Source organism: Meles meles, chromosome 13 (assembly GCF_922984935.1).
Source record: "Meles meles chromosome 13, mMelMel3.1 paternal haplotype, whole genome shotgun sequence".
Classification (NCBI taxonomy): domain Eukaryota; kingdom Metazoa; phylum Chordata; class Mammalia; order Carnivora; family Mustelidae; genus Meles; species Meles meles.
The window spans coordinates 2303763-2317594 of NC_060078.1; the positions used below are offsets into that span (position 1 = coordinate 2303763).

The following is a 13832-nucleotide window of genomic DNA, read 5'->3' on the forward strand; positions in this document are numbered from 1 at the left end:
GAGATGCAAATGAGGCTTTCTCCGAGCCCAGGGTACAGACCACTAGAGATTTCCATCCCTGACTCTGCTTCCGTCCTTTCCAGTGGCCTGGTTCACCTTTGACCCCAACTCTGGGCACCGGGACATCATTTTATCCAATGACAACCAGACGGCCACGTGTAGCAGCTACGACGATCGGGTGGTGCTGGGCACGGCGGCATTCTCCAAGGGTGTGCACTATTGGGAGCTGCACGTGGACCGGTATGACAACCACCCGGACCCCGCGTTCGGGGTGGCCCGGGCCAGTGTGGTCAAGGACATGATGCTGGGCAAGGACGACAAGGCCTGGGCCATGTACGTGGACAACAACCGCAGCTGGTTCATGCACTGCAACTCCCACACCAACAGGTGCGCCGTGGTGGGGCATGCAGGGGCGAGGGCCCTGCTGGCAGTCCCTGCAGCCGTCCCCAAGGTCAGGCATCAGCGGGAGGTTGGGGGGAGAGGTGTTGTAGCTACTTGGGTGTCCAGTGTCCCTGTGGAAGTGAGTGTTTGCCTGCAGAGCCCGCCACAGAGACTAGAGCAGCCCCAGGGCACGTGGCTTTATGGGACACTCAGCAAACCCCACGACCAGGTTTTGCCAGGCCCCTCTGCTGTCCTTCCCTTCCCAGTTCTGCTCCCCTTTCCTTTATGCACTGTTAGCTGGGGCCCGAGTCCCCGCACTGCCAGTGCCCTTGCGGCTGTGACCAGGTCTCTGCAACGGGAGCAGGTGCCATTGGCCAGTTGCCTATTCACAAACGACAGAGGGGCCCGGTCCAGATCCCCCAGCTCTGTTTCTACCTGCTTAAACCAAACAGGGCCCAGATGCACTGCCCATGGGAGGAATAACAGGAAGCATTTTTTATTTTACTTTTTCAGTGTTCTAAGATTCATTGTTTATGCACCACACCCAGTGCTCCATGCAATCCGTGCCCTCCATAATACCCACCACCAGGCTCACCCAACCCCCCACCCCCTCCCGTCCAAAACCCTCAGTTTGTCTCTCAGAGTCCACAGTCTCTCATGGTTCATCTCCTCTTCCAATTTCCCCCAACTCCCTTCTCTCCATCTCCCCATGTCCTCCGTGTTATTCCTTATGCTCCACAAATAAGTGAAACCATATGATAATTGACTCTCTCTGCTTGACTTATTTCACTCAGCATAATCTCCTCCAGTCCCGTTCATGTTGATACAAAAGTTGGGTATTCATCCTTCCTGATGGACGTATAATACTCCGCTGTATATATACACCATATCTTCCTTCTCCATTCATCTGTTGAAGGGCATCTTGGTTCTTTCCACAGTTTGGCGACCGTAGCCATTGCTGCTATGAACATTGGGGTACAGACGGTCCTTCTTTTCACTACATCTGTATCTTTGGGGTAAATACCCAGCAGTGCAATTGCAGGGTCATAGGGAAGCTCTATTTTTAATTTCTTGAGGAATCTCCACACTGTTCTCCAAAGTGGCTGCACCATCTTGCATTCCCACCAACAGTGTGAGAGGGTTCCCCTTTCTCCACATCCTCTCCAACACACGTTGTTTCCTGTCTTGCTAATTTTGGCCATTCTAACTGGTGTAAAGTGGTATCTCAATGTGGTTTTGATTTGAATCTCCCTGATGGCTAGTGATGATGAACATTTTTTCATGAGTCTGATAGCCATTTGTATACATGGCACCTGAGGCTTACAGTATCTCATTCAGTTCTCACCAGTGTACAAAAGTCCTTTTACAGATTCTAGGAAGGGCTTGGGTTAAACAAGTGTCCCAAGTCACAGCACTACTCACGGCGCTGTCAGGACTTAGCTCAGAGTCCTGCCTCTGCTTCTGTGCGGGGTTGGGGAGCAGGTGGGACCCTGGGTAGGGGGCTGCGGTAGGGGAGCCCTGCACGGACCCAAGGCGCAGACCCTACTTGGGTGGGAAGCCGGTGTGTGCGCCTCGGACCGGTCTCTACCGCCACCCAGTGGTCAGTGTCTGAATAGCAGCAGGGGCCGGCTCCAGTTCCTTTTCTCCACCCTGGGCTCAGCACATCCTGGGGGAAACCTGCCCTCTTGGGAAGTGCTTTTATGGTCAGCGCCCTAAGTTTTTCCCACGACCTTTCTCATGACCTTGCTCTCTGCCCTGCTATCAGCCTGCAGCTGGTGAGCTCATGCCCCATCAGGAAGAGGGTAAAAATGGGTTTTTTGTCCGCGTGGAGCTGCCGGACTAGGGGTAGAGACTCTGCCCTCAGGGGAGGGAAGGGAGTCTGGTGGACCCAGAGAGGGTCTAACACAGAGAGGAGGCAGGTCGGCCAGGGGCCCCGCAGCATAGTACAGCTCACCGATGCGTCTCAGGGACGTGAACTCCCACCGCGGGCCAAATGTGGGATCAGGGATGCTTATCGGGAGCGTCACAGACTTCGCCTCGGGCTCCACCGCTGGCACCCACAGGATGGCGACTCTGACAGGGAACTTGGTCACGAGTCCCTGGGCTGTTTGTGAGATGGGCTGAAGCTCCGCGGACCTTCTGAAATCTCCTGGAGGCCTGGCTGTCTGTCTCTTTGTGGCTCTCAACCGCTCACAGGTTAAAGCTGTCCAGGGCACTGAGTTCATTCCTTTCCTTGGCAGATAAGGAGCTTCCCTGCCCACGCTCCCCACTCCAGGTTTTCAAGTGGGATCTGCTCATCAAAACGCGAAAACTCCCTGGGGGTCCAGGTCTCAGGGACTGTGAGGATAAATGGGACAGAATAAGCTGGTTCCCCCAGGGTAAGGAGGGGTAAGGCCTTCCTGTGTGGCCCTCCACTGGTGAGTGCGCTTCAGGAAAAGTCTCATAGCCCGGAGGAAGAGCTCCCTGCATGGCCAGGGGGGCTGAGTCAGGGAGGATATTCCCAGCATCCTTTAAGTGACTCGGAGCCATCTCCTCCATCCCAAGCTGGGTGTGGTTGGTGATGGGGCTTCCTGGGGCTTGTCTTCCCAGGACGGAAGGTGGCGTGTGCAAGGGGGCAACTGTCGGCGTGCTCCTGGACCTGAATAAGCACACTCTGACCTTCTTCATCAACGGGCAGCAGCAGGGCCCCACCGCCTTCAGCCACATGGAGGGAGTCTTCATGCCGGCCCTCAGCCTCAACCGCAACGTGCAGGTACGGCATCCCCTCCAGGCAGGAGCCCACCTGGCGGCTCCCCTCGAGCTCGGAGCTTCCAGAGGGCACTTGGACAATGTGGGCTGTAAGGCAGCTGACTATTGTGTGCCCAGGCAGAGAGCCACCTCCCCTCAGCCCACCTTCCCTGGAGACGGTGTCTCCGGCATGATCAAGTCTCACTTATACACCTGAAATTAGCAGAGGCTCTAAGCCGGTGGCCAGGTGTGTGCTGGGCCTTCGGGGCGAGGCTCTCCCCTGAGAGGAAAAACACACAAGTGGGCTGGAAGAGACCCGTCCTATGGGCTGTGAGTTTCCTTCTGCTCCCTCTCACCCTTCTCTGCTCCCTCTGGCTCCCATATGAAGCAGGCAAGAAAGATGTCCTTTTAGATCTCAGGGCTGGGCCATCCCTGGGGAGGGCTCAGGAGGCCCCAAAAGGATAGAGACAAAATGGGAGCCCACGTGGGCGTGTGTCGGGGGGAGAGTCATGTGGAGGCCCACCCTTGGCCTCTGGCAGGGTCCTCCTCCCTCTGGGCGTCCTGCTTTGTGGTGCCCACTGGCTCTGAGTATTGACAGGGCTGTGTCCATCACTGATGGATTGATTCGTACCTCCGCTCGTTCACAGGAGGGCTTTGAGGCAGCCTGAAACGTGGGCTGTCCTCCCACCTGGTTAATAGAACAGGTGCCGGAAATGCACGGGGGCCACGGAAAGAAAGCAGAAACAAATACATAACCGCGAGGGCCGTACGCGCAACAGAGCCTCAGCCTTGTCTGGGCTCCTGGCTGCCAGGATAGAGTGGGCCATCCGGGCACAGACCAGCTCCTCGGGGCAAACTCGTGGATACTGCGTGAGTGAAATCAAGCCACACAGCAAACAGCGTAGCCCACGAGAGAGAGAAGTCCTCGTGATGCTGCCTGTGGCCACTCACCGTGCTCCGTGAGCACTCGGGGTTCTCATGGTGGCCTCCCTCACCCTCACTCAGCCCGCCTTCTTTTCCAGGTCACTCTGCACACGGGACTGGAAGTGCCAACAAACCTGGGGCGGCCCAAGCTGTCCGGCAACTAGCCTCCCAGCTCCAACTGCTCACCGGCATCTGGGAAGAGCCCCCCCCCCCCCGCCCCTCACTACGTTCAAAGAACCCACAAGGGTAGGATGAATCATGTCACAGGTGCAGCCCCAGCAGCCACTGAGTATCTTAGAGAAAAGTTTTCTTTGGGAGATGCAGAAGAGGTCTGCGAGCCATGCTTGTTGGGGCAACTGGTTAAACTGGCCACTTGCGAAAGTGACCACTGGTTGGTGGTGAACGTGGGTGTGTGTGTCCCTTTCATTCCTCCTGGACTTTGCAAATACTCCCAAAGAAGGACCTTTCTCATGTTTCCTGCCATTTGTTTTCAAAGCTTGTCTTTTGGGGGAGGGAGGCACCAGGAGGGCAGACTGGCACCCTAAGAGCAGGAGGCAGGAAGACAATTTGGAATCCCATGCCCCAAGCGTTGACCCTTTGCCGGGACACCACTCAGTCCCAAGGCTGCAGGTTCTCATCTTCGCCAGGAAATGTGATCCTTTTGCTTCTAGGTCCAGGAGGTTCCACTCGGTTATGCCCTTGCAAACCTCATCCAAGGTCGATAGAAAGGGGCACTGATTTGGACCTTCACCACTCCAACCAAACGGTTGAGAACCTTTTTAAATGGTTTTCTTGGGTCCTTCGTTAATCAACCAGTCTCTGTGTCTGTCTGTCTGTCTCTCTCTCTCTCTCTCTGTCTATGTGTCTTTCTCTCTTTCTCTTGCACGCATGCGCACACACACACACACCACACAGGCGCGTAGTTTGCTAAAACTCATTCACTCAGTTCTTCATTCTTAAACACAAAGGAAAACACAGACATCGGAATGATAGTGTGAGAGCCGTCACCTGGTGGCTCTTTCTGGAACTACAAGCCTCTCTGAGTTGCTCTCTTCCAGGCCGGGCCCCTCCTCCCCGACTCAGAGCCGGAAAGGTGGGAGGCCCTGGGGAAGCCGCTTAGAGCCGCCTCCCCTTGCTTGGAGACCCGCCCTACTGTCATCCTGAAAGCGGGATGGGGCCCCAGAGGCAGGCGTGGTTCTGCTCTGGCGGGGGAGGGGGGCAGGTCCTCCGAAGAAGGCAGGAAACAGCAATATCAGCAAGTTCCTTGCCCTTCAGTCTCCCAGGAGCTTGAGTGTCCGGAGCTCTAGAGGCCCAGGTGGGGCTCCTTGCTGGGAACACAGACCTTCTCCCAGGAGACATGCCAGGATGATTTGCGTCTCTCGGAAAGGGAGCTCGCTTTCGGGGCTCTGAGCCTGGAGCCTGCCTTGCTGCCGTCCCCAGAGCACCTGCCTGTCCTCTTCTTTTCCTCCGTGTCACCTGCCACCTCCACGTCCCATCTGGTAGTGAACCTTCTGTCTCCTTTTTAAAAGAATCTATTTTATCAAGCATTGTATTTTGTCCACTTGATGGATCGGATTTTTATAAAACTCAGTCCATAAACCGGCAGCAACTGTGTTAACTCAGTTCTACCTGCGTGTTGAGACGCTGCCCTTGCTTTCTGAGTCGCCCCGGCCGATGCTGTGTAGACCCTGCCCCTAGCAGCAGATCCGACAATCCTACCTCAGAGCCCGCGCCCTTGGACCGCAAGGCTGCCTTGTCCCCGCCTTGCGGGCAGGTGTGGCCGGCTAGGCCAGCCACCGGCGTCTTCAGGAGCTGCCTGGTGCTGTCTAAGCCTCCGTGCCTGGTCCTGGCAGCCACCTGCTAGGGATGCTGAGGTCCTGCCTCTTCATTCTCCACCTGCTGTGTGGTTCCTTGGGTGCACGGAGGCACTCCTTGTCCTGTCCCGGAGCTCCACCAGATCCCCCGCTGGGGATGTCCCTCCAGGACCCCAGGCTACCGCCTGTCCCCCCAGCAACTGCCTCTCTCCTCTTTGCTTCCACTTGCCTTTGGTTTGCTCCTTAGCCATAAGCTCCGGGTGGACTCAGCTTGGAAGGCGGAGAGGATTCCTAGAGCTTGGAGGACACAGAGGAGCCATGGCCTTCCTGGGGCTGATGAAGCCTGGCTGATGGGTCCAGACGTATCAGCTGTGGGAGAAGAACCGCCAGTGCCCTGGGAGTGACAGCAGGAGTGAGTGTGGCTGGGAAGGCGGAGGTGGCTGTCTGTCGCAGGGTCCCGGTGCGAGGCTGGGGAACATCCAGGTGCCCGAAGCTGGCCCCGGCTCTGCCTCATTGGAGAGGAGCTGCTCCAGGTCAGTCAGCTGGACTCGGTACCACGCTCAGGACGGCCAGCGCCTCGGTCAGAGGGAGATAGGAACAAAGAGAAGGGAAGGTCCCACAATGGCAGGGGGTCTCTTTGGGAAATAAAAGGTAATTTTCCATAGGGAAGCTTCCAGAACCCCTCACTCCTGTGAGGGCCCAGAGCAGGCACCTTGCTACCTTTGCCAACTCCTCCAGGAGCCCAGCAGCAATACGGTCGATGCCAGGCCACCTGTCAGGCTGTCCTGTCCTCAGCACAATACACCTTTCAGGGACAAGAACGGACTGAAGAGAGAAGGCAGGTCCATGCCACACACCCGTGTTTTTTGAGCGATCAGCAAAATGAAGAAGGAATCATCAACAGCTCGGGGCTTTACGTCACCCTCCCAGGAAGCCCCTGGGATGTGGAGTCGAGATGACCAGTCATGGGTTTCTTATCTGCCATCGAATTCCCTGTCCCTTTACAACGAACGTGGTGGCATTTTTGTACATAAAATTATATCAAGACGATGCTTGTTTGTTGGCTGGCCAAGGGATAACTTGGTGTGTGTCTGTTGAGCAGTTTCGGTGAGAAAGGAGTTCAAAGTAACTTAAAATGTCAAGTTCCATTGCATTGTAAATAATGGCTAACATAGTTCTGCGGTTTGTTCTTTGCTGGTGAGCAAGTTTGGTCCAAGTGTACGCCTTTCCTTCTAGAACTAACCTTTAAAAGTGTCCTGACAGCAACTCACTGCGTAGCATCCCAGCTCCCAATTCAAAGCAAGGTAGGAGCACACGCAGGCCTGCCTACCCCCTCTGTCCTGTTGGGGAAATAATGATTCTAATTAAAGTGGACATCAGTAATCCTGACCCACAAAGTGAATGACCTAAAAGCTATAAAACTGTGTATAGTTCTAGGCTGAATCCTCAGCCGTATATGAATTCCGTGGTTGTGACACTCTCAAGCGCCCCGTGGCCCGCGGAGAGGGAGGAGGCTCGGGAATGCGATCCCTTGAACACAGCTGCTAGCTGTGAGCCTGGGGATGGGAACAGGCCCCTCCTCCTCGCTCTTGGTGCCCAGGAACGCCCCATCTTTCTCTGCCCACCAGAGCACTCCCGGGAAAGGATGAGGACGCAGGTTCTGTGTGTCGTCCTTCCGGGGATATTTGCATTTTAGCCTTAATTCTGACTGCACGTGAAAGGCTCGCCCCCCACCCCTTGAAGGCATATTTCCGCAGAGGGGTGGGCAGCTCTCACACAGAGCTGTTCGGTTGGACCCCGTGGTCACCTGCCCCTGGTGAGAGAGTGAGGGTAGGGAAGCCCCTGAGCGGCGGGATTCGGCCTGGCAATGCTGGAAAACACTGTCCAAGGCCCGTGGAGGATGCCGGGTTCCTCCATGTCAGCACCATTGACATTTTGGGGTGGGTAACTCTTACTGTGGGCCGTCCTGTGCGCTGTTGGATGGTTAACTGCATCCTTGGCCTCCACCCGCAAGAGGCCAGCAGCACCCCCGGAGTTCGCTGCGATGACCACGCGTCTCCCAACATTGCCAGCTGTCCCCTGCGGGACATCCTGGGCCGAGAGCCACTGGTTTGTCCTGTGTCAAACATGACACAGGACAAACAAACACCTACATGTGGTGTGTCCACATGTAGAGTGACGAGTGGGGCTTCCACCCTCGTGTTAGACAGAACCCCCGGGCTGTGGGCCTTCCTCCTAACCCCCAAGCCCAGGCTGCGCCAGAGGGCTGCAGCATTCTGCCGGCGGGGGAAGGCAGGGGAAGATGGGGTGAGCCGCAAAAAGAAGCCAAGCGGTCAGGTCTCACTTCATACTCCCTGCGGATGCCCCGCTCCACGGCCCCACTCCTAGAAGGTAAACACCTGTTACCTTCTTTTTCCTTGGCCATGTTTGACCGGGAGCAACAGGAAATTCTTAAAGGATTTGTGGCCTTTCTCTGGTTTTAAAAATCGAATCTGATCTCCTTAAAAGGTATTTAAGGTCTGCGCGGATTCCAGGAAATCTCCACTTCTGTTTCTCAAGTAAGCTAGTAGCTGTGTTCAAGGGATCGCATTCCTTGGCAGTCCTCCCTGGAGAGAACAGGATCCTGGTGGCTTTCACTTTGAATGGACTGGAAAATCGTGGCATGGGTGTGGGCAAACGTCTTAAATCTTTCTGTGCCTCTGTATCCCCACCCGAAAATGGAACGAGTCATACTAACCTACCTCCTCTGATGTATTGTGAGGATTATAGAAGAACACTTTCTAAAGGGAAAAAAATAATAGTCTTTCATCTATTGAGTCTAGGCTAATGGTTCCCATTCAATGAATCGAGCCTGGGTGGTGACTTTTCAGAACGTTCTCTGACCACAGACAGTGTCTTCCATCCCAGCCTCCTAGGACCAGGAGCATGCGTTCATTACACTGTTGCCTGGCCTTGAGGAGGGGAAATTTCGACGTGTAAAATAGGCTTCACATGGCCATACAAAGCAACAAAACACCCCAAACGTTCCCATTGCCAGTGAGGCCTGTTTTAATGGTACTTTTTGTACAAAGTGCTGTAAACAGGCTACGTATCAGCATCTCATTGTTAGTCCCAAAGGCGTCCGAGTGTGGAAGCCCCCATAAGACCTGGAAAGAGGTTAACCTGCCTTTCCGCCACCTTGGTCACCTTCAGTTCTAGTATCTAAGGTGTCCCCCACCCATAGTGTAACTCCATTGTCTCCCAAGATGTCAGGCAGGAGAGCAGCTCTGAGAACCAATGTGTAAGAGTAAGGCGGGAGGCCCCTACTGGGCGGTCGTCGTAGCCCGGGACTCTGCTTGTACCACCTGCTAAGGGGGGTCTTGGTGGGGGGGGCTCCAGGCTTTGCCAGTCAGTGAACGAGGCTGACTTCAGCCAGGCTTTGGGAGTCGAGACCTTACAGGGGAGTCTCGTCTGGAGGCGTCACTATTCTCTCAAAGAGTGCTGCTCCTGGAGGGAACAGGCTGCCCACCCCTGTCCTGGGGAAGACCCGGGCAAGGTGGGCACCGCCCATCCGGCCAGGCCCTCAGGCAGGCTCCGAGGAGAGCCCAGAAACAGACTTCGGGTTTGAAACGTGACTGCCGCGGCTGTGGGAGCCGGACCACGACTGGCATCTGCTGGGTCAGAGCCCAGCTTGGAGCCAAGCTGGACCTTTCCAGCTCCTCCCACACCTGGTGACTGGGCGTCCCATGCCCCCAGCTTCCTCGGTACCTAGAGGACGCACAGAGGGAGCAAAGCAGAAGATGTTAAATGCATGAGGTAGCATTGCTGCTTTCCCACTGAACTGTGTATTAAGCATGAGAGATTTGTTTAACGTTGGCAAAGGAATTTTAAAAAGTAACAAGCTTTGTGTCCTTGTTTTGACTGCCCAGAGAACGTCCCCGTCCCTGCCTTTCTTTACCCGTTTTCTCCCTCCTCCCTGCCCTCGCATCCACTTCCCGTGAGAGTGATTGGCATCTGGGGGCAGCTCTTGGTCCCGTTTGTGTTCATGTCCCACTGGAAACATGGGGAGCGGCGGGGGGGGGGCGGTTGGGGGAGGAGGTTAGGGGAGGAGGCGGGGGAAGGGGGTGGGGAGGAAAGCAACTTTTTTCTAATTTTTGTATTGGTACCCACAAGCGTTTGTATTTTTTGAATTGCAAACACTGTGTTTTCTGGTCTTTGGGGCTCGGTTGAACTTTGTGTATTGCCTTTTGGAAAACCTGAGTTTTATCACAGTCTTACGCAGATTTGAAATAAATTCTTTTGACACTGCCAACACCTGAAAGATGAGGCACAGTCTGTAACCAGTGCTCAGCCCCCAGGTGCGTGTCTGCCTGCCCCAGGCCCTGCATGCAGGGTGGAGGCGGTGGGAGGGGAGGCCACCTCTCACCCAGGGGCCCCGGGCCTTCCGTGGCGACAGAATCAATCGGGCCGCACCGCGCACGGACCAGGCGTTGGGGCGGTTCATGGCACAGATGATAGGGCCCATCTCAAAGCACGGGGCGCTCACGAGTCCATTCCTGCGAGAGGTGGCAGGGCTGGCATTGGTAACGGGGAACATCACGGTGAGATATGGCCATCGGAATAAAACACTCATCAGGGCTTACAGGACACTGGGAGTTGGGGAAGACATCCTAATCTCTGAGCTCCTAGGAGACTGACCAGCTCCTTCAACCACACAGACTGAGCCCGGCAGGGGGGGCGGGGGGGGCGGGGGGGGCGGGGGGGCGGGCGGGGGTCCGACCTAAAAGCTCCGTCTCTGCGGCCTGCCTCAAACTGTGATCCCCAGGAACACCCGCCCCCATGCCTCCTGCCAGCCCCTTTCGCCCGGCCTCAGAGCTCAGTCACCTGCGGGATCCGGACCGCTGACCTGCTCAGGGGCCGATGCAGACTGAGACAGGGCAGCACATTCACTCGCAAGGGTCCTGCGGGGCGCGACCCTCTGAAGCAATGGAAGCAGGACTGGCCACGGGGAGGTCGAGCTGTGACACAGACCCAGCGAAGGGCTTAGCTGGGCTGGGCTGGGAGGGGAGAACGGGGCTTTGATGGCCTCGTGTCAATCCAGCACGGACTGTGCATCAATCCAGTCCGTCAGTCCAGCACAGACTGTGCGCCCACCATCCCCGGAGGGAGGTGACGCCATCCCCGCTCAGAACAATGAAGTGACAAGTACTCTTTCCTAAAAGGGGATCTGAGTGAGGCATCACAGCGCCCACCACCACCATCCCCTCCACTCAGTCTGGGGAGAAGCTCTTCCAGAATGCCAGTGAGGGAGGCTCAGGGAAGGCCAGGGACCCAAACTGCATTCCCCCTGACTGCAGCTGGCCCTGGAGCTGCACGGGATGCTCCAGGCCTGTCAGTCCCCACTCCACTCGCCCTCACCTAGTCACCCTGTCTTATTTGTGATCCAGACCCTCACCCCGGGGGTCCAAGCCTCAGGTCACCAGGCCCTTCTCCCCCAGGGTTGCTGCGTTTGTCTATTTGCCATCAAAGTCAGGCAGAAAGAGTACGAAGAGATGCCTGAGGGGCCACCCAGGTGCAGCTTCCTCCCCGCCCCGCTGACAGCAGCCCTACGCCTCTTCACAGTCAGGGCCACCCCTGCCGGTGGGACTATTCTTACAGGGAAACCACCTTGGTTCAATGGGACATGTGTTGGGCCGTTTCTTCTGGGAAGCATGGGCTCCAGGTCCATGGGGCCAAGCTGTGGGACAGGAATCTCAGGGTCCTTAAGCAGGTCACTGGGAACAACGGTAGCGGTAGGCGGGGTGTCGTGTGGAGCGACACTGACCCACCGGATGGTGTCCAGGACGGGAAGAAACCCCCGCGGAGGGGAAACAGCAGTGTGCAGGCTGTAAGGGAGCACGGATCCCGTCACTGGTCTGTTCCGTTCTGAACTGGTCTGAACTGGTCCGTTCCCTTTGTGGCTTCTAGTTAGAACCTTCCTCTTCCTTCAGATGGCTATTTTTCTTTCTTCCTTTTTCTTTTTTTTTTTTTTTAAGATTTTATTTCTTTATCTGAGAGAGAGAGCTTGCACGAGCAGGGGAAGGGGCAGAGGGAGAAGCAGGCTGGGAGCCTGATAACCCCGGACTTGATCCCAGGTCCCTGGGATCATGACCTAAGCCAAAGGCAGACACTCAACCACTGAGCCACCCAGGCACCCCTGGATGACTGCTTTTCCTGGGGGCTTCTCTCTGCTGCTCATCTCGCTGGAAGAAACTTTCTCAACAGGAAAATAAAAAGCATGATCTTAAGCCTGATCTCCAACCCTTAAAACACAGGTTTCTTTTAGCCTCTAAACATTTTAGAGCTCCCAGTGGTAACAACGCTACTCTTTAAGTATTAATTCAGTAAATTACAAAGTGAAACCCAAACGAGGTGAGTTTATACACGGAACTTTTCCAGAATTAACCAGCCTGTTGGTCCGGAGTCTTGGCTAAGGGCTCAGCTGTCTGAGCCACGCCGTTCCTGGGGGTGGGGGTGAGCAGGGCTGCCTCGGAGCCCCGGCTCTCTGTAGAGAAGGGAAGAACTGACAGGTCACTCCGACATAAATTAAAATCCTCTGCTGTGTTAAAAATCACAGCTACATATACCACAAAATTGTGTTTTATTTACATAACTTCTTTTTCTTTTAAAGATTTTATTCATTTATTCGACAGAGAGAGAAATCACAAGTAGGCAGAGAGGCAGGGAGAAGCCGGTTCCCCATTGAGCAGGGAGCCCGATGCGGGGCTCGGTCCCAGGACCCTGAGATCATGACCTGAGCCGAAGGCAGAGGCTTAACCCACTGCGCTGCCCAGGGGCTCCTATTTACATAACTTCTAACGAAGGACATTTGTATACTTAGGAGAGTAAAAATTACGACTGCTTTTCCCACAAGACAGCTGCCAAATTTGCCCACTGTTGGTTTTTTCATCATATAGTAACATTACACCACTTTTGTCATTGTTAGTCCCCATACAGTACATCATTAGTTTTTGATACAGTGTTCCATGATTCATTGTTTGCGTGGAACACCCAGTGCTCCATGCAATCCGTGCCTTTAATACCATCATGGGGCTCACCCATCCCTCCGCCCCCTCCCCTCTAAAACCCTGTTTGTCTCCTGGAGTTCATAGTCTCTCATGGTTCATCTCCTCCTCTGATTCCCCGCCTTCACTTTTCCCTTCCTTCTCCTAATGTCCTCTATGCTATTCCTTGTGTTCCACAAATAAGTGAAACCATATGATAACGGACTTTCTCTGACTTATCTCACTCAGCACATCTCCTCCGGTTCCATCCATGCTGATGCAAAGGTTGGGTGTTCGTCCTAATGGCTGAGTAGTATTCCATTGTGCGTAAGGACCCCGTCTTTACCCGTTCGTCTGTTGAAGGGCAGCTCAGCTCTTTCCAGTTTGCCTGTTGTGGCCATGGCTGCTATGAACATTGAGGTGCACGTGGCCCTTCTTTTCCCATCTGTATCTTCGGGGTAAATGCCCAGCAGTGCAATTCCAGGGTCATAGGGAAGCTCTATTTTTAACTTTTTGAGGAATCTCCACACTGTCTTCCAAACTGGCCACACCAACTTGCACTCCCACCAACACTGTAAGAGGCTTCCCCCCCTCCACATCCTCTCCAACATTTGTTGTTTCCTGTCATGTTAATTTTTGCCATTCTAACTGGTGTAGGTGGTATCTCCATGGGGTTTTGATTTGTATTTCCCTGATGATGAGCATTTTTTCATGTGTCTGATAGCCATTTGTGTGTCTTCTTAGCAGAAGTGTCTGTTCACACCTTCTGCCCATTTTTTGACTTGGTTATTTGTTTTCTGGGTGTTGAGCTTGAGGAGTTCTTTATAGATCCTGGATATCAGCCCTTTGTCTGTAGTGTGCGTTGCCTCTTTGTTTTGTTGACTGTTTCCTTTGCTATTAAACCACTTTTAGAAAATAAAAGGCAATTTGGGGGCACCTGAGTGGCTCAGTTGGTGAAGCGTCT

The 13832-nt window shown here is 54.7% G+C and overlaps 1 protein-coding gene across 2 annotated transcripts in view; it reads left to right on the plus strand.

Moving 5' to 3' along the window:
- TRIM67 (tripartite motif containing 67) overlaps window positions 1–9883 on the plus strand; it is a 42921-nt gene extending 33038 nt beyond the window's left edge. For both annotated transcript variants that reach the window (XM_046028012.1, XM_046028013.1), the window contains exons 8-10: window positions 84–387; window positions 2971–3133; window positions 4131–9883. In XM_046028012.1, the coding sequence (XP_045883968.1) occupies window positions 84–387; window positions 2971–3133; window positions 4131–4196 (533 nt within the window). In that variant the 3' untranslated portion in view covers window positions 4197–9883. The remainder of the gene's footprint in view (window positions 1–83; window positions 388–2970; window positions 3134–4130) is intronic.
- Window positions 9884–13832: the final 3949 nt, after the last annotated feature.